The sequence below is a fragment of the Oxyura jamaicensis genome, chromosome 1 (assembly GCF_011077185.1).
Source record: "Oxyura jamaicensis isolate SHBP4307 breed ruddy duck chromosome 1, BPBGC_Ojam_1.0, whole genome shotgun sequence".
Lineage (NCBI taxonomy): Eukaryota > Metazoa > Chordata > Aves > Anseriformes > Anatidae > Oxyura > Oxyura jamaicensis.
Genome location: NC_048893.1, coordinates 30,964,421 through 30,988,793, shown reverse-complemented (window position 1 = coordinate 30,988,793; position 24,373 = coordinate 30,964,421). Strand labels below are relative to the sequence as shown.

Here is a 24,373-nt window from a genome sequence, read left to right as displayed (position 1 = left end):
CCAACTCCTGGGTCCCCAAAGGACCATCCAAAAAATCAGGCCACGTGTCTGAGAGCACTGTCCAAATGCTTCTGAAATCACCTACTTGTAATAATGTCTTTTGATAAGTTTTCTCTTATGGCTCTCAGCAGAAATTAAATCAAAGATTCAGAGCTGCTCTATATTTCATATAAAGGGTAAGACCTACCACAAGAGGTTGTATACTCACAAGCCTGGAAAAAAAAAATAAAAAATCAACTGGTGGGAAATTCTGCTAATTTAACAATTCCAACAATTAACAATTAACAATTGTTAATTTAACAATTAACATGACCAACTTTCAAGTGTTTTGATCAGAAAAAATGAAGCTCCCATGACTTCACTCCAAACGGAAGTACAGCAGCCACACCTCTCTATTACCAACACCAGTCAAAGGAGTATCCAACCAGCCAGGAGGAAAATCACAGCTCAAACAGCTACAGGAGTTTGCAGGGTCGTGGTTCAATAGCAGGAGTTGACCTGAGAAGCTCATCCGGAGAAATGATTAAAAGAAAAAGTAACTAAATTATCATTGTGGTGCATATGACACCCAAGTTTGACACCCCACCGCCGCCGCTGCTTCAACCTGAGATAGCAATTGCACAGGCAATTAAGTCAGAGTTCTTCAGGACCCCTGAAGAGGAACAAGATTATCAACAGGTAGTTTTTGAAAGAGACCATCTCTTTCACAACTGGAATGAAAAATTCTTCAATGAAATAGGAGAAAACAGGTCTTTAACAAAAACTGCAGTCAACAAATATTTAAAAATTAAAAGCAATCCATCAACAACTTCTTTAGCTTTTAATAATACTATTAGCTAATAGCAAAGGCAACATTCACCTTATAGAATAACCCCACAATTAGCTGAAACACACAAAAACATCCAGTTAAAATACAAGGATTTTTACCTCTTCTCCATATTTTTACACTGTAGGGTGGAGGCAGAAAAATTCTACAACTGAAACCTTCTCCAATAAACAGGCTTGTTTGAATTGAAACCTTCCTTCTTTCAATTGCACTGACCTACAATTGTACACAGTTCTCACCAGTTCTTAATTAAATGCAGTGTTTTAAAACTGCCCTGTTCTGGTAAGTGATAGCTGCATAAGAGGAAACAAGTTCTTAAAATCCATCCAAAATAAAAACCTGTGGTCCAAAGAAACCTAAAGGATTCATAATGCATTCAGAGGCATATAATTTGGCCAAGTAACCAAAAATAAATAAATAAAATAAAATTATCAAACGTAAGTCTCAGTTTGGAAAGAAATCAGTTGTCCCCATCACAAAAGAGCTAAAAAGATGGTGAAGCAGAAAACATCCCAAACATCTTAACTACTGAACTGTTAAGACTGCTGCGTAAGATATGTAGTGTAATAGGATGTCATTAAATATGAGGTGTAAACTGGAACCTACTTTTAACTCCTCTATTACCTATTATCTTGTTCCAAAAACATCAATTCCTCCCTCTCAAAAAATCCTACGCTAAGGTAAAATACTTCAGCGAGCAGCCTGATACAATGGGTCTTCTGAAGTTGATTTTGACAAACAAGTCCTTGCCTGGAGTTGCAGACAGGTATAACCAATCTCCCACAGTGCCCTATTGTAAGGAAACTGGAACTTCGTATATGCATAAGTGCAGGTTACTCCAGTGGATTGTGAATGCCTGAGAGCTTGAATGTTCTGGCAGGAATTTTACCTTTTTTGTTTTTTTAAAGGAATGTACTAATGAATATGATTAGAACTCGATTTATCAATCTCCGTCAAAAGCAAGACCATTTTCTTTGGGTGGCTGCCATATTTATTTCCCTCCACACGTGTTTTTTAATAAAGAATGAGGTCCTTGTATGGCATCCCTTAAGACTTGTCAAATATTGCAACAGAACAACGGACTTATGTACATTTTTAGCACCATCTCATAAATCCCTTTGGTTCTCTCCTATATGCAGGACAAAGTTTGGTTTACTTTACAAGAAAGTCTAAATCCAAAGCCTGAAGACCTCCCACAATACAATATGCTGCTTTAAATGAGTACGAAGTATTTAAATAGTTACACTGCTCCATTTCATTCACTAAAGAATACTTACAGGGGAAAAAGCAACAAGCTACCCCCTGAAATAGAAAGCTGATAATGTAAAAGTAGGCAGACCTTGGCCTACATCTGGAAAAAAACCTCTCAGAGAACCCTAAATATTAAATCCTGCTTTATTGAGAGAATGCTAGTGACCCTTAGCTTCTATCTGGAGATTCTCTCATCAAGGGTTTTGGTTTAAAAAAAAAAAAAAAAAAACACCTCTTGCCCACGGACTTTTTTTTTAATGTACAAGCTGTAGGTCACTCCTCTGGAACATCCTATCATCGCATACTGCAGCTGCAGGGAGAGAGTCACCAAGCGGAACAGCAGTTCAGGCAGAGAGCAGAAAAACATGACTGCTGTACTTCTATCTCCCACTTTGCTACCAATTTTCTCCATGAACTTCAGCAAACACAATCTCACTGCCAAGGTTTGTGTCTACAAAAATTGGGCTATATAATGCTTTACTACTCTGCAGAGATAACTGGAACCTTAATGTTCAGAAAAAAAAAAAAAAAAAGGAAAAGAAGAAAGGTAATGTGACATTGATTTAAGAGATTTCTGAAACACAATACAGAACTGACTGATGAATCCCAGTTGTTCAGAAATCACTAATCCTTTAAAATGAATTTTCAACCCTTTGCCACACAGTTTTATTTAATTTCTAGCATCAAAATTATTTTGTTGTTGTTGTTGTTTAGTATTTCTACAAAGTATTTCTTGTACAATGCACAGATAAGTAGATCTGTTTTATGTACGCAAATGGATTAGTATTAAGGACTGGACTAGGATTACTTCTTCATTTCACACAGTAGACGGAAAAGGAAAACATGAAAGAACAGATGGAGTTCAAGTTGCAAGTTGCCTTCATTAACACAGAAGAACACGTTCATAACAACAAGTAGAGAGGAGATGCTCCATTTTCTGTGTGAGCCACTTCTGTATTATATGGAACACCATATGCAGAATACTCTGTCTACAAATACGGCAATCCTTATTTTCAGAAAATCTGAAACTCAGATAATTTCAAGTCTTAAATTTAATGTTTGTATAGCTCGGATTTACAACTGCGTTATTTTGCAATTTCTCTTTGAAGATGAGTCTTACCCATCTTAAGTTGCCAAGTTTTGCTTATTTGAAGTCTATGAACTCAGTGTGGCTGAAAAAAAAAGAATGAAGTAATACTCTGAACGCTCTAAAGGATTAAAATTTGGTGTGATTAAAGGAAACAGCAGCTAACATCTTCTAAAGCATTTCAGACAGAACAGTTCATCTCATTTTATAATAATGTACATGCATGTGAAATCCATTGTTTTGAGGGCCGTACAGAAGAACTGGAACCCTGGAGTTCTTCAACGCATCTTCTCCAAAGATCCGACATGCATGGAAATAACTCCTTTGAGTGCTCTGAATAAATGAGTTTGATATATCATGAAAGACAAGTAATAACACAGCCCCAGAAGAGTGATCAACATCAGTAAAAGATAACTGCATGAACAAGTCACGTGTTATGTGATCTCTACTCCTCTCCTAGTTTCACAATTCTCATAGCATCAGCGATCAAGACATTAAAACTGCCGTCACATACAAAGATAATTCTCTGCTCGGCACACTAAGACACTCTGCTTTGATGTACAATTCTTCATACATGCCAGCTAGGCTTGCACCAAAGGGCACACAACTTCAAATTGTGACTGTAAGGTTACCAAATTTATATCAGTTCCTGCAGTTCAGAAATCCAGTAAGAACCTCTTACTGGCCAGCCCAGGAGAAAGAGGGCTATAAAATCATTCTGAAGCCTCTGCCCAACAGATCCTCCAAATTATTTATATGACATATAAAAAAGGAATTACCATAAAGAAGTCACATCAGCATGAGACCTGTTCATGGAGCATGGTAAAAAACGGCTAACAACTCTACAGAACTGAATGGTCCAGAAAAGGGCAAAAGCACCAGTAATGCTCTGCTCAATGGCAGACTAGGGGCAAACAACAGCTGCTTAGAAACCAGAGCATAACTGACTAAGAAGGAAGAAGGCAAGAAGAAAAATACAGCTAAGCCAAGCTGAAGACCCTTAGCAATCCTCTTGTCACTCATGGAGAATTGCTGCTGGTCAGCTGACACATTACAGCTTACACATTATGATTATAAAGTAAGCAAGCACATCCTCTTTATTTACTTATTTAAGGAAAAGGTAAGAAGCTCAAGGAAAGGACGAAAATTAAAAAACAAACAAACAAACAGCATATGGTTTCTTTAACATAGGAAACTCCGGCTCCCCCCCTCCCCAAACTCTGCACCTTGTAATGGTTTTTGATTTTCCAAACAAGCAGCCTCTTCTACTTTGGGAGAGTATCAAGTAATGCTTTTCATCAAAGGAAGAGGAGAGGGGGAACAAAAACAGAAAAGGCAAGAGACCAGAAACTACTTTTTGACAGTTAAACTGCTAAAAAAATCAAAGCAGGGAAGTGCGAATGATTAGTGCTTAAAGAAGAAATGCTAAACATAATATTGACAGTTTCTTACAGCACACTTTTTGCTGCTGAATGAGTTTTTAAAAATACTCAAGAAAACTCCGATTGATTATATACATCAATAAAAGAGCTATTCTTTTTTAGAATTCATAGTAACAGTACTGACTACAAAAACCCATTAACTTTACAAGTCTCCTGAGTGTCTTTAGTTTTACAAATCTCACTTTGTACTATGGCCTAGCCACATTCCATGCCATTTTTTTATTTTATTTTTAAGTATTTCTGGTTAAAGTAATCTTACATCTCCTTTTACTACCTCAAAGAGAAAAAAAAAGAAAAAGAAAAAAACAGCACCATTTATACATACTCTACAAAGACTTACGCAAAGTATCTTTATCACATCCAAAGCATTTCCCCATACAACAATTTCCAAATCTTGGGTTTTACAGTGTGAATGTCTTTGAAACAAATTAGCTTTTTCACCACGAGACGAAACATACCAAGTACTGTACTTTGATTTCCTCTGTTGAGATCCACTACAGCCCAGTATGTGCAATATGCAAAAAAACAGCTATTACCAGGCACGTAACGCTGAAGTGTTGAGCAGTCTGATCACAGAATTTGACATTTAAGGGTATTTACTATTCCCGTGCTCTTCTGTACAAGCAGATGGCAGCCATAAAGCATATTTATATAATAAATCAGTAAGGTTTCATTCCACTGAAAATACATAAGCTCAACTGAACCAAATACGTCTGTGAAGTTCTTCCATAGCACAGCTATGACAGTCAGACACTCCGAAACCTCTAATAAATACGGTGGGACTACCACTAACACGTTCCTGAAGCCCGCAAAATGAGCTGACATTTTATGCTTGCATTTTAAATGGCAGGAATCAGGAAGCATTTAAGACAATCTTTTTGACCACTGGGTGCCACTCTTGTTCTATGTAAAAATAAACTGCCGGGCATTAACTCAATTTTATGTACCCCCCCTCTCCTTTTTTTTCGTCTTTTTGTTGTGTTCTAAAGTAATAGGGAAAGATTTAAGATTTTTTACATGGGTTTCTGTAGAACACTTAGTACTTTTCAAAAAAAACCTTTACAGTTGCTTCTAGCCCTAAGAACACAGTTTTGAGAGAAGTCCTGTGCACACAGACCCTTATAGCATACAAAGTATACGAAGCTTTGAAGCAACTTTTCTAACTGACCAGGTGTCTGTAGCTAACATGTTTACCTTTTTTTTTCTTTAATGGTACTAACATAGCTTTATGCACTAAGGAAGAGTTATTCTATGTAGAATGAGATATTTCCAACTAACACGATGATGTATTATGCAGAAATGCAGGCCTGCTACAAGAGCAGCCACCTTAAGAAGTGGAAACATAGGACATGGCGTTCAGAAAGACAGCCATGGGATGATAGGATTTGGGAACACAGGCCTGGCACTGGAGACTCCTGGGCTGCAACGTACTCACAAATGGCCAGATGAGCAACACTGGTTTTAGGGGTAACAAAAGGAACGTGCAAAATAGCATCTACAAGCAAAAGAAGGAACTCATGCATTACTTCTCATTGGCAGGCAGGTGTTCAGCCATCTCCAGGATACCAGGGCTCACCACACCTAATGGTTTCTTGGGAAGACAAATCCCACCACTCCAAACATGCCCCCACCTCCTCCTTTACCCCAGCTTTAATTATCCCATTTGGTACGGGACATCCCTTTGATCCATTTGGGTCAGCTGTCCTGGCTGCATCCCCTCCCATGTCCTTGTGCACCCCCAGCCTCCTTGCTGGTAGGGAAGCACGAGAAGCACAGAAGTCCTTGATCCATGAATGTCCTGCTCTGCAGCAATTTAAACAGCCATATGTTATCACCATTATTTTCATCCTAAATCCAAAACACAGCACCATACTAGCTACTGTGAAGAAAATTAACTCTATCCCAGCCAAAGCCAGGACACTAATATATGTAAGTGGCAACATATATGTCAAATTTGGCTGTAATGTGGTGCTGTAGACCAGTGGGGGGGGGGGGGAAAAAGATATAAAACCCTGTTGACAAAGTGATCCCAGGTGGATCTTAGCATGAAGCCTAAGCCACCAACATCAACTCCTCCCTGCACAGAAGTAAAGATGCTGACAATTCAGTGTTTGACCACCATCATTCATAACACAAAGGAGCAGGTGAAGAAAGGTTAAGAAACTAAGAACTGTGCATGCAATAGTAGCACAGAAAACTATTACTATTTACCTTTTTCTGAATAGACTTATTCTTCCTGTAATAATTAAATTTGAACTACTAATGACTCTTAGATTAGACTGCTAATATTTCCATTATACAATGGAAATATACACTAACAATTACTTCTTTTCTTTATATTTATGGTGAGTTTCATCCTTGTCCATGAAATTTGAGTGTAACACTATCCTTATTTATCAGATCAAAAAAATCCCTTATCAAACTGCATTGCAAACACATGCATGTTAACTGTTAACTATTCCTCACATTTTGTAGATGGGAACCTGAAGTACAGACTGAAAGTTGGCCACAGAAATTTGTTTAACGTATTAATACCTGCTCATCAGTCTGACTGAGAAAACAGGAAGGTCCGAACAAGGATATGGTGAACTGCATCTACCCACTATCCACCTCAGCAAGATTTTAAGTTGCTCAGGTATCTTTCCATTTGGCCTCAAAGTACTGCAGTCACTGAAGCAAACATTAGACAGACCACAGAATTCTCTAAGTCATACAAAAAATGTGACTGACTAGGTAGATGCACTACATTTCTAACAATCCCAAGCTAACATCTTAAAGGTATTATCATTGCACCTCCTATCCTTACTAAACAAATATTAAAGACTTCTGTGTCACTTATTTTATTTGTATCTCAAAACAATATAACTAGAAAACACTTTTACACTATCACATCCCTTCAACAGACATCCTTTCCATATCCCTAGGATTCCACTGCTCTACTCTATAAACTGTTTTGATAACAATGTTCTACATAGTCACAGTTAAGTGTTATGACAGTTTTGATGTCATTATCTGAACAAAAATAAACAGTAAGGTTAATTAAGGAAAATTCTAAAGAATACACTGTCAATTAAATTACAGATTGACAAATTTACGCAATAGGAACTCTTCTCTGTTTCTGCATTTAAGTATATGCATAATTTCTACGTTCAAAGAGAGACTGAATATATATCTACAGATATAACGAGAGACTGAGAGAGAGACTGAGATCTGAATATATCTACAGCTTGGAACAGGCTTTTGTGAGACTATCGCCATAAGACAAAGTTTATTAAAACGTAACACTTATTTAACCTTTTTACTGCATGTAGTGATATTTATATATCCCTATGCACATGTACATTAAATTTGTAACATAAACAGTTTGCATTTTCTTTAACAGACTGGGGTAGCAAAGATGTGAAAGTAGCTTTTTAACTGTGTTTTACTAGGGAAATAATGGGAAACACGAATAGATCGGTGGGTTTCTAACAGATGCAACAACAGCATATTGGTATTCAGAGCAGGTCATTTAGGTACATTCCAGTAGCTCAAACAGAATGACAGCATGTGCACATCACTAACATGCTGTTTCAGCCAAATATGCTAAGACAGTTTAGGGAAGGAGAACCTGAGCCCTTGCAGTTAAGCAACATTCAATATCTACAAAAAAAAAAAAAAAAAAGCTTCCCAGAATAGTTTTAAAATTCAGTTGAACAGCCTTGTTCATTCTGTTTCAAACAGAAATTGCTCTGAGCAGGAGATTGGAACAGACAGCCTCCAACCCTTCCTATGCAAGGCACTGCTGTATAAAGTTTTATAAGATACCTGTAGTCAGGCTGCCGACTTATAGAATGATCATCCCTTGGCCATCTGTATCCTGATTCATCCTGAAAAACATAGAGACAGTTATTTGAAGTATATCTCAGCAACAGGTGTCAAATACAATGTTTCCAAATGGCACTTACTGCAAAACCAATGCATTTAATGAGCTAAAAGAGAGTATTAATCGTTCACAGAAAGATTTCCTCTCAGTTTATCCACTCTGCCCCACTCTTATTTATTTCCTCTATCATTGATAAGAAGAGAAACTTCAAGATGCCATACAAAACAAAAACTTGTTGTATTTTGTATGGTACAAAAGCTTCCAAACCATATAAATGGGCTCTGATTTTAAAAATACGGATTTCCTTACTGAGATATAAATTCTCATCACTAGCTTGGAATTACAGAATTCCAAACAGATGGGCTGGTGGACTCACAGTAATGACTTTTCAAAGTGACCACAAAGTTTGTGTTTAAGAGCAGCTACTGAAAAAAAAAAACAAACACATTCAGCATCATGGCAGAATTGCAGAATTTAAATAAGTCAACAACTTCTCAAATTAGAATGCTACGTAGACAATATTCAACAAGTCACACGTGCAAGCACTTTGTTATATAAAAAGAAGATTTTGCTATCATTCTTCTAGTCATCCAGGTAACTTTGTACCACATTATACATCCAGACTGTGAGCTCTCCATAGACCTGGGCAAAGGATCATTTTCAAGCCCATGCAGTAGCTAGGAAACACAAAAAGCAGCAAACGTTTATTACAATATCATCACAGGAGTCTTAGAGGCACAGTAACTGCATAAAAGCACGAAGTAGCAAAACCAGCAATGTTCTGTCTGGAAAAAAAAAAAAAAATTGTTTGGCATTCAAACATTTATAAAATGACAAACATCATTGTCATGGGAGAAGAATCACCTTATGTACACCTCGGTGTGGTGGGCCACTTCTTCGTTCATGGGCAAAACTGCGACCCTCTTCGTAGTCCCTGTACTCAACATGGCCATAATCGTCGTACCGACTGTAACTCCCTTCTCCAGGTCTTTCAAGTAGTGGTGGTTTCTTGGGCATGATGTTTACTACTCGATGGTAATCATCCTAAACCACAAAACAAAATCATACTGTTTTTAACATCTGGAAATCTATAGTGAATACACAGAAGTAAAAACAACATGTTATTTTTAAACAGTGGCTGATAATCTCAAAGCTGAAATAAGCACAGGGGAACAGAAGAAGTCAGGACAGACTGATGGTGGAGTAACTTTTATTTAATTGGACACTATTCCAATGCAATCTTTAGGCATTCCAAGCTTAATTACAGAGAGAAAATTCTCAACACAGTTTAAGTTTCTTTTGAAATTTTAAAGCAGTAACATTAGCCTCTATTTATCATCAGCTCCTTTTTTAAGTATGAGGTACACATATTTCTCAGAGACTTTTCTATTAACTTAGGAACACAATAAAGAAAGTTACATTTATAATGTCTCTAAAACAAAGAGCCTATTTGAAAATTATTAATTTTCTTAACATCCATAAAGTTTTCTACACTATGGAGATTACAGCGAAGACAGTCCATGTTTCACAATCTGATTTGATAAGCATCCTCTCAATGCAACATAGCACAAGATCTAATGATTTATGTGACAGAGAGTCATAACACTCTTTTTCTTTTAATATAAGTTCTGGATAGCTTTATGCTAGACTGCAAAATTAATTTCCTTCTAGTGTATGACATTTCCTTCACATAAAATGTCATACACTATTTACCCATTAAACAGATTCCTTGCTTATTAAGCACAAATTGTACAATTACTAAAGATAAAAACTCATTTTTCAGGAATCAAGAAAATAAAAAGGAAATTGGAGTTTTAATGCAAGACTTCGTCTTTCAAGTCTTCTTCCTTTACCAAGATACCCTTTCTGTTGGCCTTAAAAACAAGGTATAATTCACAAAGATGTGAATTAGCATGTACAGTCAGGGGAGTAGATATTCAAACTAGCTTTTTTTCCTAGCAATGTTGGTCACAAGCTAATGCACCAATAGTATTTACAGAAAAATAAATTTAGTTCACAAAGTACTAAGTGTGATCACGCAAATGAAAAAGGAAAAATGGAAAAATTTGCTCTGATTTCAGAGACAAGCCAACAGGTTCACTAGAAGGCAATCCAAAATCAGCCTACAGCCATAATGATGCGAAGTATAGACTATATACACATTCCTATACTGCTCGAATGCCTGATCTACCATTACCTCATTGAGCATCTTCCACATACATTTTTTTTCTTTGGTGTCTTACAAGGAAGGTATGCTCTGAGGCTAAAACAAGCAAACAAAAACAACAACAACAAAAAAATACACAGCACCGTGCTTTAATCTTACCCAGCAGTCCCTATCACCTCAGTTAATTCAGAAGGAGTTAGATCAGAGTTCAAGTCATACCCATTTTGCTTAATTGTGCCAAGTGCTCAAAACTTTTCACTGTTTACCAGCATCTGAGAGCATGCGTTCCTACCACAATCCATATGTGATGTATAATTAACATCCAGGATTAGATTAGGACAAGTCTCTTGCTCTCCCAAACAAGTGGTACTTCATTCTGTATCTATGCTTTGTCTCAGTTCCAACATACTAAGCTATCAGCAAATACCAAGGACTTTTGTAACACTGAGGAATAAATTAATTTCATTTTACTTGCCTGGCAAAAACTAGGTCAGCCCTCTATATGTGGACACAGATAAAATGGCACAGGCTTGCATGGGCAGAAACTGCCTGCTAATCCTCTTGAACCAGCAGAGTTGTACAAGGAGCTTCATATTCTTCCAGTAAGTGACATTGGATCTTAGTTTGCCTAACTACTGTGGGTGCTGGTTTGGTACAGATGGATAGTACTGATGCAATAAGTTAGCATATTCTGATAGTCTCTCTATCCCCACTTCCAAACTCACATAATATAAAAAGCCAGCACTGAAGTATCTGGTTAACTCTTGTGTCAAAAATATAAGGGGGTTTCACATCAATAGGTAGCTAAGCTCCACTACACCCTTCTCTCACTTCTCCTCCTCAACAAAACAAGAGGAGAAGATATAATGTAGGAGGGGAAAAAAAAAAGCTCTTAGGTTGAGGTAAGGACTGGAAGATTGCTCACCAATTACTGACATGGGCAAAACAGATCCAGCATAAGTCAATAAGGGAGATTAATGTAATTCATTGCCTATCACTAACAGACTAGAGCAGTGAGAACTGAAAGCAAACTAAAACACCTTCCTCCACATCCACCATCTTCTACTTCCTCCCCATCGCCAAGCTGTGCACGTGCAGGGGCTGCCCACAGGCAGCAGCTCTTCAAGACCTGCTCCCACATGGTTCCGTACCATGGGGTCCATCCCCCAGGAGCAAACTGCTCCAGCACGGGTCCCCCACGGGCGGCAGCTCCCCCCAGACCCCGTGGGCTCCTCTCCACGGGCTGCAGCTCCGGCCCGGGGCCTGCTCCTGCGGGGGCTCTCCATGGGCCGCAGCCTCTTCCAGGCCACATCCACCTGCTCCACCGGGGGCTCCTCCATGGGCTGCAGCGTGGAGATCTGCTTCACGTGGGACCCATGGGCTGCAGGGGGACAGCCTGCTGCACCAGGGGCCTCTCCACAGGCCACAGGGGAACTGCTGCTGCCTGCCTGGAGCTCCTCCTGCCCTCCTGCTGCACTGACCTGGGGATCTGCAGGGCTGCTTCTCTCACATTTTCTCACTCCTTGCTCTCCCAGCTGCTGTTGTACAGCAGTTGTTTTTTTTTTCTTCCCTTTCTTAAATCTGCTCTCCCAGAGCCCCAACCAGCGTTGCTCACTGGCTCAGCTCTGGCCAGCAGCAGGTCCCTTTTGGAGCCAGCTGGAGCTGGCTCTGATCTGACATGGGGCAGCTCCTGATACCTTCTCTTACAGGGCAAACCTGCAGCCCATGTGCTAACAAAACCTTGCCATGTAAGCCCAATACAGAAGACTGCATCATACATTTTAACTTTTAAAATAAGTTTCCATAATGTGTATGCCATACTTTGCTTCCTGGACAACTTGAAAGATTAATGGAATTCAGTAATGTCACTGCCAAAATGGATAAATTAAATTAGCAATGTGCTAGTCAAGCCAAATATCGATTTTAAAGAAAAAAAAACTGTGAAAATATATTCCGTCTTTCCTCATATTCTATTACTGATAAATTTAGTGGAGAAGCATCTGACTAAATACCCTGTACCAACTTATCTGATTTCCAGTTTGCTGAAAATGCAGAAACTTTGTTGTTGCCTGTGAAGAGCATTAAAAATATCACAGAAAAGCCAAGCTCTAATACATTGATCAATGGAGAAAACAGCATAGCTAGTTACCAATGGTGGCTTGCTTCCTAGAAAACAAGCTAAAAATACAGCAGAGGAAACCCAGAAATTATGCTAAATTAGCTACATTATTATACCAAGTTATAAGGTAATTAAAAGTAAGAAAAAAAGGCATAGATAAAATTTTATTTTATTAATTTTATTTTGCAAAACATATACTGCACAGCATGTAGATAGGAACATTAAAAAGTATTCTTAAAGTTATATTTAAACCATAATAGCTCAATATTTGTCTCTTCTTTAGACTTCAGACATAGGGAAAAAAAAAAAAAAAGTAATTTCACCTGATTCTTTGGCACAGATATTTTCTAAAAGCATTCTAAAGTTATTCTACAGAAGAGCAAGCATAGCCTTTGCATTTGTTTTTACAGGCATAACATCTAGAAGTAGTCTCCAGGCCTACAAAATAAGATTTTCATCTACACCTTTTGGCAAGCATTTTCCTGACATGACTCCACAAAATAATTTCTTTAGCAAGTACGAATTTTCAACATTTGCTATAAACATTTGCTTTTATACCACAGTAATAAAAACATGCATCAGTGACAAGAACACTGCAAGTAGTCATTTAATGACCCTTAATCACTTCAAAGTTATATTAATATACAAATAAAGTTTCTGGAGAACAACAAAATATAGTATGGCCTTTGCTTTTCCATGAGTTATTAAAAATCCTATGTTTAATTACACAAAGAATTACACTGGAAAAAAATCACTTTATCAAAATGAGTATTCTCAACCACTTTCAATAAATTTGAAAATATGGCAAGATTTAAACTGGTAGGCCTCCTACGATCTCTTTACAGATGCATTTGCTAGACTGTTGACTTGAATGAATGAGAAAGGAACTGAACTTGGAGGTCAAAGAGGAAGATGCAAAGGTTTACCAGGAATTAACTGCCTAAATGCTTCCTTTACTTTACAGGTCACTGTATAGTATAATACTTAAGAAACACAGTATATATACGTAGTATACTTACATCAGGATGAATCCTTGGAGGAAGACGTTCTCTTGGAATTCTTTCATAGTCATACCGCCCTTCAGACCACATTTCATCTCTTCGATATGCCACTAAAGACAATAAAAATTCAACTAGTCAAAACCAGATTTGTTATGAATAGATGTAAGGGTAGTAAGCATAGAAATGACAGGTTCTCTGGCTTCTCCCAAGGCAATAAATTATGTACAAGCTCTTTACATGCCTTTTTTTTTTTTTAAACGAGGTCCTTTTAAAAGTAAATCTATCTAGTTATAATTAATAAGTAATTAATTAAATGCAAAGAACACTAGAAATCAAAATTCTGGTCACAAGGTTGTTCAAAACTTCTGCAGTACCAACAGCCAACATAAACTGCCTTTAAGTACAGAGCGATATAATTTCAAATAGTCAGAAATTGCGGTAAATAAAACAAGATCTGTAACAAACATTTGTTATAGTTTATATGGAGTTCTGCTATGCACTCTTCACAAAATAACTCAGCATGTGCAAGAAATGGAAATGAGTGAAGTATATTCAGCATAAATCCTGGACTTACAGGTACTATAAACAACCCCATTGCCATTTAACCAGTGCAAATACCAACTTTAGAAGTAAATTCATACACACATACCTTATAGCAATTCTGATATTTCTGTGCTCAAAACAAAACAGACTTTTTTAATGAGTTCAAGTCCTCTTTATTAGACTGCAGAACTCCTACTTTCCTATATAATGATTTTGACTGAATTATTTCATCATCTCGACCTTCTGGAAACAGGAAAAAACACGACACATCATCCAGCTAGCACAAAGTTCTGTTTTGAATACATGAATGATATGCATTCTTCACAAGCAGCTTTTTCCTTTTTTAAGCCAGCAGAACATAAAAACTTCTCTTGCCAGAAAATGCTGTGTAGCAAAGTCAAAATTAATAACTAAAAACATGGAAATAAACCATCACCACAAGAGACTCTGTTGTGTCTCAAGGAGCTGAAACCTTTCTGATGATTGTAATGGTTAAAAAAAAAAACCTGTATACCATATAAATGCTGAAAATAGTTAAGAAATTGCTAGAATTACATTTCTCAATGTTTCCTTTCACAAGGGGTTCTAGCTATTAAAATAATCCATAAGAAAAAGAAATAGCAGGACATATTCAAAAGGAGAAATACAAAACGATATTCTCTACATTCACAAAAGAAAAAAACTGGAAATGGTCTTATGAGGCTATATAAGAATAAAGATTCTTGCAGATGCCAAGAATCGATAAGATAAAGGGTTTATTAACTGTAATCAGAGCTAAGTACTGACAGCTATAAATTTTTGTGAAAAACAACAAATACTTGCATACTCACTTTTCTGTTAGTTTCAGCAACTTTGCCTCAGAAGACCCATTCAATCACCTAGAAATAAAAAAGAAATTGAAATAAGAAAAAAAAAGCATGAAAGCATGCAAGTAAGATCATATGTACATTTTTTATAAGTAAACCAGACATTTAAAATCTAAATCCTTCGACTGTCTGTCCCCCATAATCTGTCTGAATCAGGACATGGTAATTCACTGTACTCAATTAAGAAAGAATACGAACATCAGCTGAATTCAGAACACCAACCGAATTTCTATGACAAATTACTATATGTACAACATTTTCTGAAAAAGTTTCTGAGTTTTATTTCCCTATTACGATCTTTTTACTCACTACCTCACGTATCAGTTTCTCTTCCATTTATTAGCACAAGTTACAGGAAATTAACCGCTTTCTTAGAAACACTCAGGAAAATACTTAATGTATTCACTTAATGTACTTTCATTTAATTGTCTTTCAATATTATTAAGTAATAGAGAAAAATAGGACTCCGCTGCACGTGACCAGAGGTTAATGAAAAGTTTGGTTTAACACATGCTTTGTCTTTAACAGTTGCTTAGCAGATCATTAAGAAGCTATTTCCTGAATTGTGGTAAGCTTTTCCCTTCCCTTCAGAGCCTTTGACCCTTCCCACTAGCATTGATACAAACTGATCAGAGCATCTTCATAAAACACCTCATTTTGTAAAATACTTGACCTTAAGTGTGTTCCATAACCGAGACACAAGAGTAGTCTGATGCAGGCACAGAGTATAAATAAAAAACTAACTGAACCAATAGAGCTGGGCTGGTACTGGTTTTGGTAAGGGTAACGCCTGGCGGGTCTGTTGTCCCAGCCCCAGATGGGCTACATGTGACAATTGCTAATTCTGAAACAGTTGCTCACAACAGTTGTATTTGTTGGTCAGGTGCACCATGCGGAAGCTCTTTTCCTGGTGGTTTTACAGTAACTGCATCAACTTTTCTTTATTCTCTTCTTCAGAGACTTAACCTAAAGGCTTAAACACATGCCAGGGGCTGGGCAGGTATCAACATTTCTCAGGCAGACTGCGCTCCCTCATCCTTGTCTCCCCTTGTCTCCCTGTCTGTCCTTACCCTACTCCTCACTGCCCGCACAGCTTTATTTTCTTCCTTGCCAAGAGTTACAAGGACATTTGTACTTCAAACGCACTGGAAGGGACTGAATTAGCAGAGGCAAGACCAAAACCATCACTACACCAGAAGAGCTGCATGCACCGTTTCTCTCAATGCCTCACCACCGGTGCTTTATGCCTGGATGCTCCTGGATGCTCCTCCATGCTACCCGCCCTCCAAGTCCTAAGCACCTCCTGCACGCAAGGGGACACCATTCCTTGGTGGAGACCCTCACTCAGTTTTCAGACCAGAGGGGACATTGGCAATGGGATGAAGACAGTGCCTGGTGGCTTTTGAGGGATGTTGTTTGTTTTGTGGGTTGTTTTTTGTTTGGTTGGGTGGCTTGATTGGGTTTGTGTTGTGTGTTTTTTTTTTCTGCTTGCATTTTGGCAAATACAGCAATGTCTGTGTCCTGCTGCCTGGAACTGTTACTGAAATTGTTAACTGAACACAGCGTTCTAAAAGCAACGCGTCAGAAAAATGCCATTAAAGCAGGGTGCAAGCTTTCACACCACGCTGCTCTGCCAGTTAAGCCACCTCCAACATCCCACTACATAACATTGGCAGCAGGCACCAGCATTCAGACATGCTCGTTGTGGTGTGACTGATAAACACACTGCCACCTCCACCACTGTTGTGGGACCACACTGCAACTGGCAAGCAGTATCACTACCATTTTGACCAAAAAAAAAAAAAAAAGGTAGAATATACCATCACAAAAGCCAACAGACTGAAGGAAAAAAAATATATATACACAATTATATCAGACAAGAAATTGACAGAAAGGCAAGAAAGAATGCAGAAAGGAAGAGGGAAGGAAAATCTCAGACGTGAGATTTTGCAATTTGAGGAATAAAATGGAAAAAAAATTAATCAGACAGAATCAGTTATAAAGCACATTGTCCAGAATGCTGGCAATGACAAAAGGCAGAAAAACAATTTTACAGAGAAGACTAAAACCACAATTTTTAAGCTGAGACCAATGAAATAAAGTGAGGATGCTTTTGAAAATACCAGAAGAAAAAAAAATGCTTGAAGAGAGGAAAGCACATTTTCCATCACCCTGAACCCATTTCATCTGGTTCTATAGAAAAAACTTCAAATTCTTAAATGATGTGACCTAATCAGAACACAGCTTTAATAACAACCATGAAGTGTCAAAACTTTTAGGATCAATATAAGAATATTTCATTAACAAGGATTCAAGAGATCAAACCTTAAGATCAACGTTAACTCCCATCTGCTCTCTCAGTACAAAGTTGCTCCAAAACAAAGATTAAAAAAAATACGTAACCATTTTTGCTACACCTAACCCTAATGTCTCTGATGCTATTTTTTATTAGTGCATACACCAAAAGTAGTTGGTATTTCTTCAATGTCATGAGGCATAATACCCTGCTATACTAATTTAATCAGCCTCTTTCTTATTTTTGGTCAAAGGTGACTGTTTCCCCTAAAGCAAATTCCCTATTTTCTCAGATGATGATACTTTAGTGTACACAGAAGCCATTCTATTAATGCAGCACAAGCTGCTCTGCTGTGGCCAGCTGCCAGAATTGGCTTTGCTCCGACTATCACAGCACTACGTCTTCCTCTACGCTACTGTAACAGATGTAATACAAAAAGGTTTTCTTCATTATGCAGATTACACGGCTCACTTAAACATCAGATTTTTGCACAACTGGGTTTTCTTTGTCAATCTTTTTTTTTTTTTCCTGAGGAACATTAACACTAACATACTGAAGAACACTTCGGTATTCTGCACTGTTTTGTACATAATTCTTGTCTGTTTACACTTACTTGAGACATCAATTTTCATCACTGCTAGAAATATCTACTTCATCTCCATCTGTAATTTTCCAGTGTGTACTATCAACCTTCTACAGAATCTAAATTTTTGTTCCAAAAAACGTGCAGCTTTCTTACCCAGATGGCAACGTTTTGCTGTATGTGAACAAGAGTCCAGGGGCAGACAACTGTGCTCTTTCTGATGCTACTGGGACACACCTGGTTTTGTACTATTATTGTGACAAACCACAACAATTGGCAAATATAGGCCCATTTTGTCCCTCCTACGCCTTGCAAAGCTCTCAGAAAATGTCTTAGATGATCTTGTAAGAGTAAGACATAGGGAGGGCCCTCAGGGAGTTGTAAATTTAGCAGACTTATCACGGCCAATTTCACAACAGCCAGCCATTGGTGCCTTGAGGACAGGAACAAAGAGACACAATGAAGCTTTTTGTTCCAACCCTTAAAGACCGTATTTGATAGAGCTGCAAACCTATCTGGCATCTCCTAACTAGGCAGAAAGGAGGCTAGGGAAAACTGATTTTGGGACAAAAGTAGCCTTCTCCTCCTCTCCCCATAGTTGGGGCAGGCTGAGAACACTGATTAGATCTCTGCTGGCAACGGGGACCATCAGAATTGCAAGAGAAAAATTCAGCATGACAGTAAATAAAATACTGCGAGGGGGGCACTGAGAAAAAGCTGGGTTACAGAGAGAATCCATCTCTACCTAAAAACAAGTATTAGGCCAAAAGATTTACAAAAAGCAGTTAGAAGCATGACTGTAATAAGTCTAGGTACATTCCACCTAGATAAGACACCGACTAACTTGAAATAAGAGGCTTTCTTCCAATCTTTCCTAACAAGTTTACAATAGTTTTGACAAAAAATTAGGGTTTGAAAGAAAATATTTTTTTAAAAATCAGTTTAAGAAGGCACTGACTGCAAAAGTCAAATCATCTCCAAACTCAAAAGCAAAAAAAAAAAAAAAAAAAAAGAAACAGAAATTGAATGAAATTATCAGCAACACGGACCTTCCAATGAGCACTGAAAACCTCTATGGTTCAGTTTTCTAACTATATCACTCTAATATATCAACAGGAGTAAGAAAAATGGAGGTAATGCTTTGGGAGTTTATATTAACGTAAAGACTGATGTATTAGCGGTTACGTTTATGTGAACAGCCGCAGTTACCAACATCTCATCCTTCATCAGTGTCAATGCCATCAAAAAATATTCTACCAAGCTGTAGCGGGACGGCTACGCTGCCGATGCAAACAACTGTGTGGTGCCTTTCCATCTCGTGGCAGGAACACTTTGGTAACAAAAAATGCCAGCTCACCGAATTGTTGCTGTAGCAGGTCAAGACTTGGATGCTTTCAACATTTACGTATGAAAGTATTAAGAGATGCTGAATATTTCAGCTAGGCAGGATCAATACCTCAAACTCTACTCATCGCTTGCACGGGGGGGTGTGCGCTTCCACATCTTTTTATGTCTTTCCTGCACAGCTTTCGCTCTCCTGCAGTCCTGAACACCTTAGATTAAAAAAGAAAAATGTATTATAAGACTATTCATCAGAAGTCTAACTTAGGGCAAAGTAGGTTCACTTAAAGAGCGTGAGGGCAGCAAAAAAACTAAGTGTTGTAATACTCATAATGCGTTTAAATTTATTAGTGGGTGCTCCACTGTTAAGCTAAGTGTAAGGACAAGGACTTGTTTTAGAGCTGTGTGACGCACTTAGGTCCTATTTAGCTCTCCAGAAACATAAATAAGGAAGAGACGGCTCCACGCTGCGGTTCTAAGGCACGCCTGCCGCACCCGCACAGCCACGAGGCGCCCCCCCGAAAGCGCTCAGGGGCTCGCGCACCCCCCAAGCGTTCATTAGCAGTTGGTGCTGATTAAACACCGCTCGTAATTACACCGAGCCAGCGTCCTTCCCGGCAGCAGGGAAAGAACTGACACCCCAAATCTGTCGCACGTGGGCTTTGTAAACCTTCTGTATGTGCGCGCGCGTGTTTAAGATATATACATCTTAAAGATATATACAGTTTAAGATATATATATATATATTTCTTAAGCACGTCCTAAATACATATACGCACATATATTTAGGTCCTAAATACGCATATATGTACACAGATATTTAGGATCGTGGTCCGGTTCCGCCTCTCCCCCCAGAGGACACGGCGAGACCCCCCTGAGGCCGGGCAGCGCCGGACCCCGGGAGGCTCCGCGGGCGCTCCCCGCACCCCCGGCCGCGCCCTGCCCGGCCCGGCCGTGCCCGGCCCCGCTCACCCTCCGCCGCCTCCGGAGCCCCCCGCAGGCCCCCGCCGCCTTCCCACACTCCGCAGGCGCCCCCGGAAGCGGCCGCTTCGCCTCCCGCAGGCGGCGCTCGGCGCCCCGCGTCAGCGGAAGGGCCGCGCCGGGCCGGGCCGGGCCGGGCCGCGCCGTGCCGGGCTGCCGTAAGATGGCCGCCCGCGAGGGCTGAGCGCCGCCCCGCCGGGGAGCCGCCGCCATCGCCGCCAGGGGTGAGGGGGGCGCGGGGGGCGAGGAGGGGCCGGGCCCCCTCCCGGGGCCGCGGCTGGGAGGTTTACGGGGGGTACCGTTGGTTAAATTTACCTGCTTGTGACCCTGCGGAGTGTTTGCCTGGTAGCGTTTAAGGGGCTGCGATAGCTCGCGACGCGCCTCTCGTGTCGTAAACAAGCGCAGCGAGTGATTAACAGCCTTGTGTGGGAGCAGAGAAAAAATTAATTCGGTTTCATGCAATCAAAGGTTGTTTGGGGCCGGAAGGGACCTCAAAGCCCACCCAGCTCCAACCCCCTGCCATGGCAGGGACACCTCCCACCAGAGCAGGCTGCCCAAAGCCCCATCCAGCCTGGCTTTGAGCACCTCCAGGGATGGGGCATCCACAGCTGCTCTGTGCACACGACCAACAGGGGACTTCTCTTCCCTCCTTTACCACAGGCATCTAATTATAAGCTTTAGCCAAGTTACTACCGGAACTAATGGTTTGTTGATTTGGTTCTAAATTCTTATGGTGCTGTTAAATTATTAACAAAGCATGGCATTTTAAGCATCAGGGTAGAAGAACTTAAGTTGATTGGCCGGAGTGATCATGTCTGGAGTGACTTATCCACAAATCATTTATACATCTTTAATTCACTAAACCACAAATCTGACCTTACGGATGTGTATTTAAACTAGTAAAAAGTTTGTGCATAAGTTGCAATGTTGATGCTAGGTCATGAAAACATCAGTACGTTCAGACTTCACTTGATGCTTCAGAGGCATCTGAACCATTTTGGTGGTGTCCTTGTGTGTTCTGGGCAGCGCAGAAAAACCAGTAACTGGAATTAATCATTGTCTTTTCTTCTGGTGTTCTCAGCATGAGTGATGGACACTGCATGAAGTATATTGGAGTCAAGCAAAGCATACTTGAGTACCCAACGTATTTTGCAGGAGACCCAATCATTACTGACAGATGGCTCTTGTCAGGGAATGGTCTCGTTGAGTTGTTGGCAAAGACAAAAAAAGACTGAATTCCACAAGTCATAGGCATGACAGACAACCTCATCCTGAAAGTTAATATGTGAAAATAAATGAAGAAAGCATTAATATTGCAGAGAGGCTGTTAGATTAATGGGGGTTCTGCTAGACCCCATGGAGATAATGTACTGGCTTCCAGCTGATGCTTTAAAGATAAGTAACCAAGTAATACCTTGAAGATCGGGGAAGCCACATAAAAGCATTCACTAGAAAACAGAAGTATTTTGATTTGCTGAGGGGCTCTAGAGGGATATAGAAGTCAGGTTGTATGTGGCTCAGGGAGTCCCCTGCATCACGCAGAAAGCTCAGATGCTCATTTTGATTTTTATATTTATTTAGTTATTTATTATGTTAGCCTGTGAAGTGATATCCTGTAGAGTAGAGAGACTGGTGATCGAGGAGAAAGAATGTGATGAAAATGTTAAATGTGTGTCGGACTGTTTTATGAAATTAGAAATTTCCTGAAGTAAAAGGACTCTGAGCCTTGGAATGGAGGAGTTTCTCATCTAGAGAGTTAAGGCTGGAAATTGCTGGTTTTTACACCCTCCTTTCCCCACAAGCTGGTGAAACTGGTATGGCAAGGTTGGCATCCGTCAAAGGAAAGAAAAAAAAAAAACCAAAAAACTATTGTTTGTATCCCTGTGGTCACTTCATGGTGGTTTGTTTTAAAAAATAAAATAGGCAATGTTTTGGAAAGGTTCATGGGGGTGGAAAGAATTGTGGTTGTAGTTGGATCTACAGTTGCATTTAGACCATTGTATTCACACAGGCAGCCAGAAATCTGCATTTTTAACATGCTCGAGCTTTTTGAGAGATTGGTTTTGGGAAAATCACTATAAAGTATCGTAGTGACCCCTTAGTATTTATAGCAGGATGTCCTTCCCGAGGAAGCATTTTCTCCTGGAGTGGTAAATTTGAAACTTTGCCGACTCGAGCATGAGAATGGCAGTCGCCTTACAGGTACTGTCCATCCTGTTTTATTAAAATTGTGCCTGTCTGGCAAATTAGATGTTAAAAGTCGGATGACTGAAACACCAGTACAGGGGTCCTGAACGATACGGATTGCTACAATTATTTTGGCGGTCAGAACTGCAGCACTATTTCAGATAAATTTGTCCAAGGGACTGTTTTCTGCTGTTTCCTCTGTTATGCCCTAATGCAGCACTGGGGTAGCCCTTACCACGTCCTTTGTATTGTGCGGGATGTCTGGATCCCTGCGCTTCGAGCCACCTCTTTGTACGGCGCCTCGCCGAGTCGCTTTGGTTAGGCTTGTCAAGGATACCAATGCCAAGCAGCGAGGAATCTGGGGTAATGAATCAAGTCTGCATAACACCAGATGCAATGCGTGGCCTTTGTTGCAAATTTATTCTGTTTTCATTTGCTTAACCTTTATGTTGCCATTTCTACTCATGCCAAAAAACACAGTCTCTGAACGTGGAAAAACTCAAAATTCGATCACTTAGAAACTGCCGCTTAAATGAGTTGTGATACATTAAACTTGTCAGAAAAGAGAAGCAAAATACTTGAATAATCAGTGTCTGCTGGGAGTATTAGGCCTTCAGATGACTGAATCTTGAAATGCTAAAAAAATAACCACCGATGGATTAGAGTCTGACATTAATTACTTTGTTGACAATTGACCCTTGCATCTGATCAAACTCCCTACCTGGAAAGTCCTCTAAAGTGCTATTTCTATTCTACGATGGGAGTTGATTTCTTTAGTTTCTTTCACTCCATCAGCTTTTGCATTTTAAAATGAATTGGTCTTGCTGAAGAAATGGCTTGAGCCTCAGTGAAGGAGGCAGCTAGGAATCAGTAAGGGGTACCAAGAAGCAGGAATAAGGCTGCAGAAAACTGACTAAGCAGGTGTTAATCATAGAATCATATAATTTTTAAGGTTGGAAAAGACCTTCAAGATCATCTGTTCCAACCATCCCCCTACCTACCACCAATGTCACCCACTAAACCATGTCCCTAAGCACCACGTCCAACCTTTCCTTAAACAAACCCAGGGACTGCATAGTGGGCTGCATAGTGCAGCCCAAACCGGTGGGCTGCATAGGGAACATTTTTGCTGTACTCTTTGGTATGTTCTCTCATAAGGACTGTGTTTTATTCTGATCTTCCCATTTTTGCACCAAGCCTTGGCTACAGGATGAATCAGAAGGAAGAAGTGCTTTGCACAGACTTTAGTGCCACTTCAATTTTTTGGGAAAAGTCCAAACATGAGGAAAAACACAGCTTGTTCTCTTTCAAGTTAGTTCAGTTATTCCTTACCTCATATTAGATTATGTGTATGCAGTTATAAGATGGGATGTTTAAAATGTTTTTGAGTGGGTTCATTGATTCTAGGCATAGTCTTGGCTACTTAGTCTCAAGAACTTAAAAGAGGATAGGAAGGAAATTGGCACTGAGATTTCCCTGGTTCCTGCTAGCGTGGAACTGCTCGGCCAGGAGCAGGGGAGATGCTGTCCATAACCAGCTCTGGAAATCTCCAGTTCCAGAGCACCGTGGAAGCATGAGTAATAGATACAAGAGGGAATACTTGCTGCTTTAACAGCTGAGATACTCTTTTTAAGGCCAATGCAGTGTCTTTATTTTCCCCAGTAATTAGGACTCTGCTATAGGGAAGTTTTTTCTTTTTTTTTTCTTCCTTAACCAGAAGTGGTTTATCCTATGTTGAATGCAGCTGAGCTGAAACTAATATGAAGAATCAATGAATATATGTTCTCGAACAAAGGTTATTAATTTCACATATTAGCC

General features: G+C 39.5%; 2 protein-coding genes across 5 annotated transcripts in view; one reads left to right on the top strand and one right to left on the bottom strand.

Moving 5' to 3' along the window:
- PPHLN1 (periphilin 1) overlaps positions 1-20,444 on the bottom strand; it is a 73,956-nt gene extending 53,512 nt beyond the window's left edge. For all 3 annotated transcript variants that reach the window (XM_035327690.1, XM_035327708.1, XM_035327699.1), the window contains exons 1-5: positions 20,360-20,444; positions 15,132-15,179; positions 13,777-13,868; positions 9,336-9,515; positions 8,414-8,475 (exon numbers count right to left, since the gene is read on the bottom strand). In XM_035327690.1, coding sequence (XP_035183581.1) covers positions 8,414-8,475; positions 9,336-9,515; positions 13,777-13,868; position 15,132 — 335 coding nt within the window. In that variant the 5' untranslated portion in view covers positions 15,133-15,179; positions 20,360-20,444. The remainder of the gene's footprint in view (positions 1-8,413; positions 8,476-9,335; positions 9,516-13,776; positions 13,869-15,131; positions 15,180-20,359) is intronic.
- Positions 20,445-20,463: 19 nt separating this feature from the next.
- Positions 20,464-24,373, top strand: part of ZCRB1 (zinc finger CCHC-type and RNA binding motif containing 1) — a 34,472-nt gene continuing 30,562 nt past the window's right edge. For both annotated transcript variants that reach the window (XM_035327724.1, XM_035327734.1), the window contains exon 1: positions 20,464-20,592. The gene's annotated coding sequence lies outside the window, so the exon portion shown is untranslated. The remainder of the gene's footprint in view (positions 20,593-24,373) is intronic.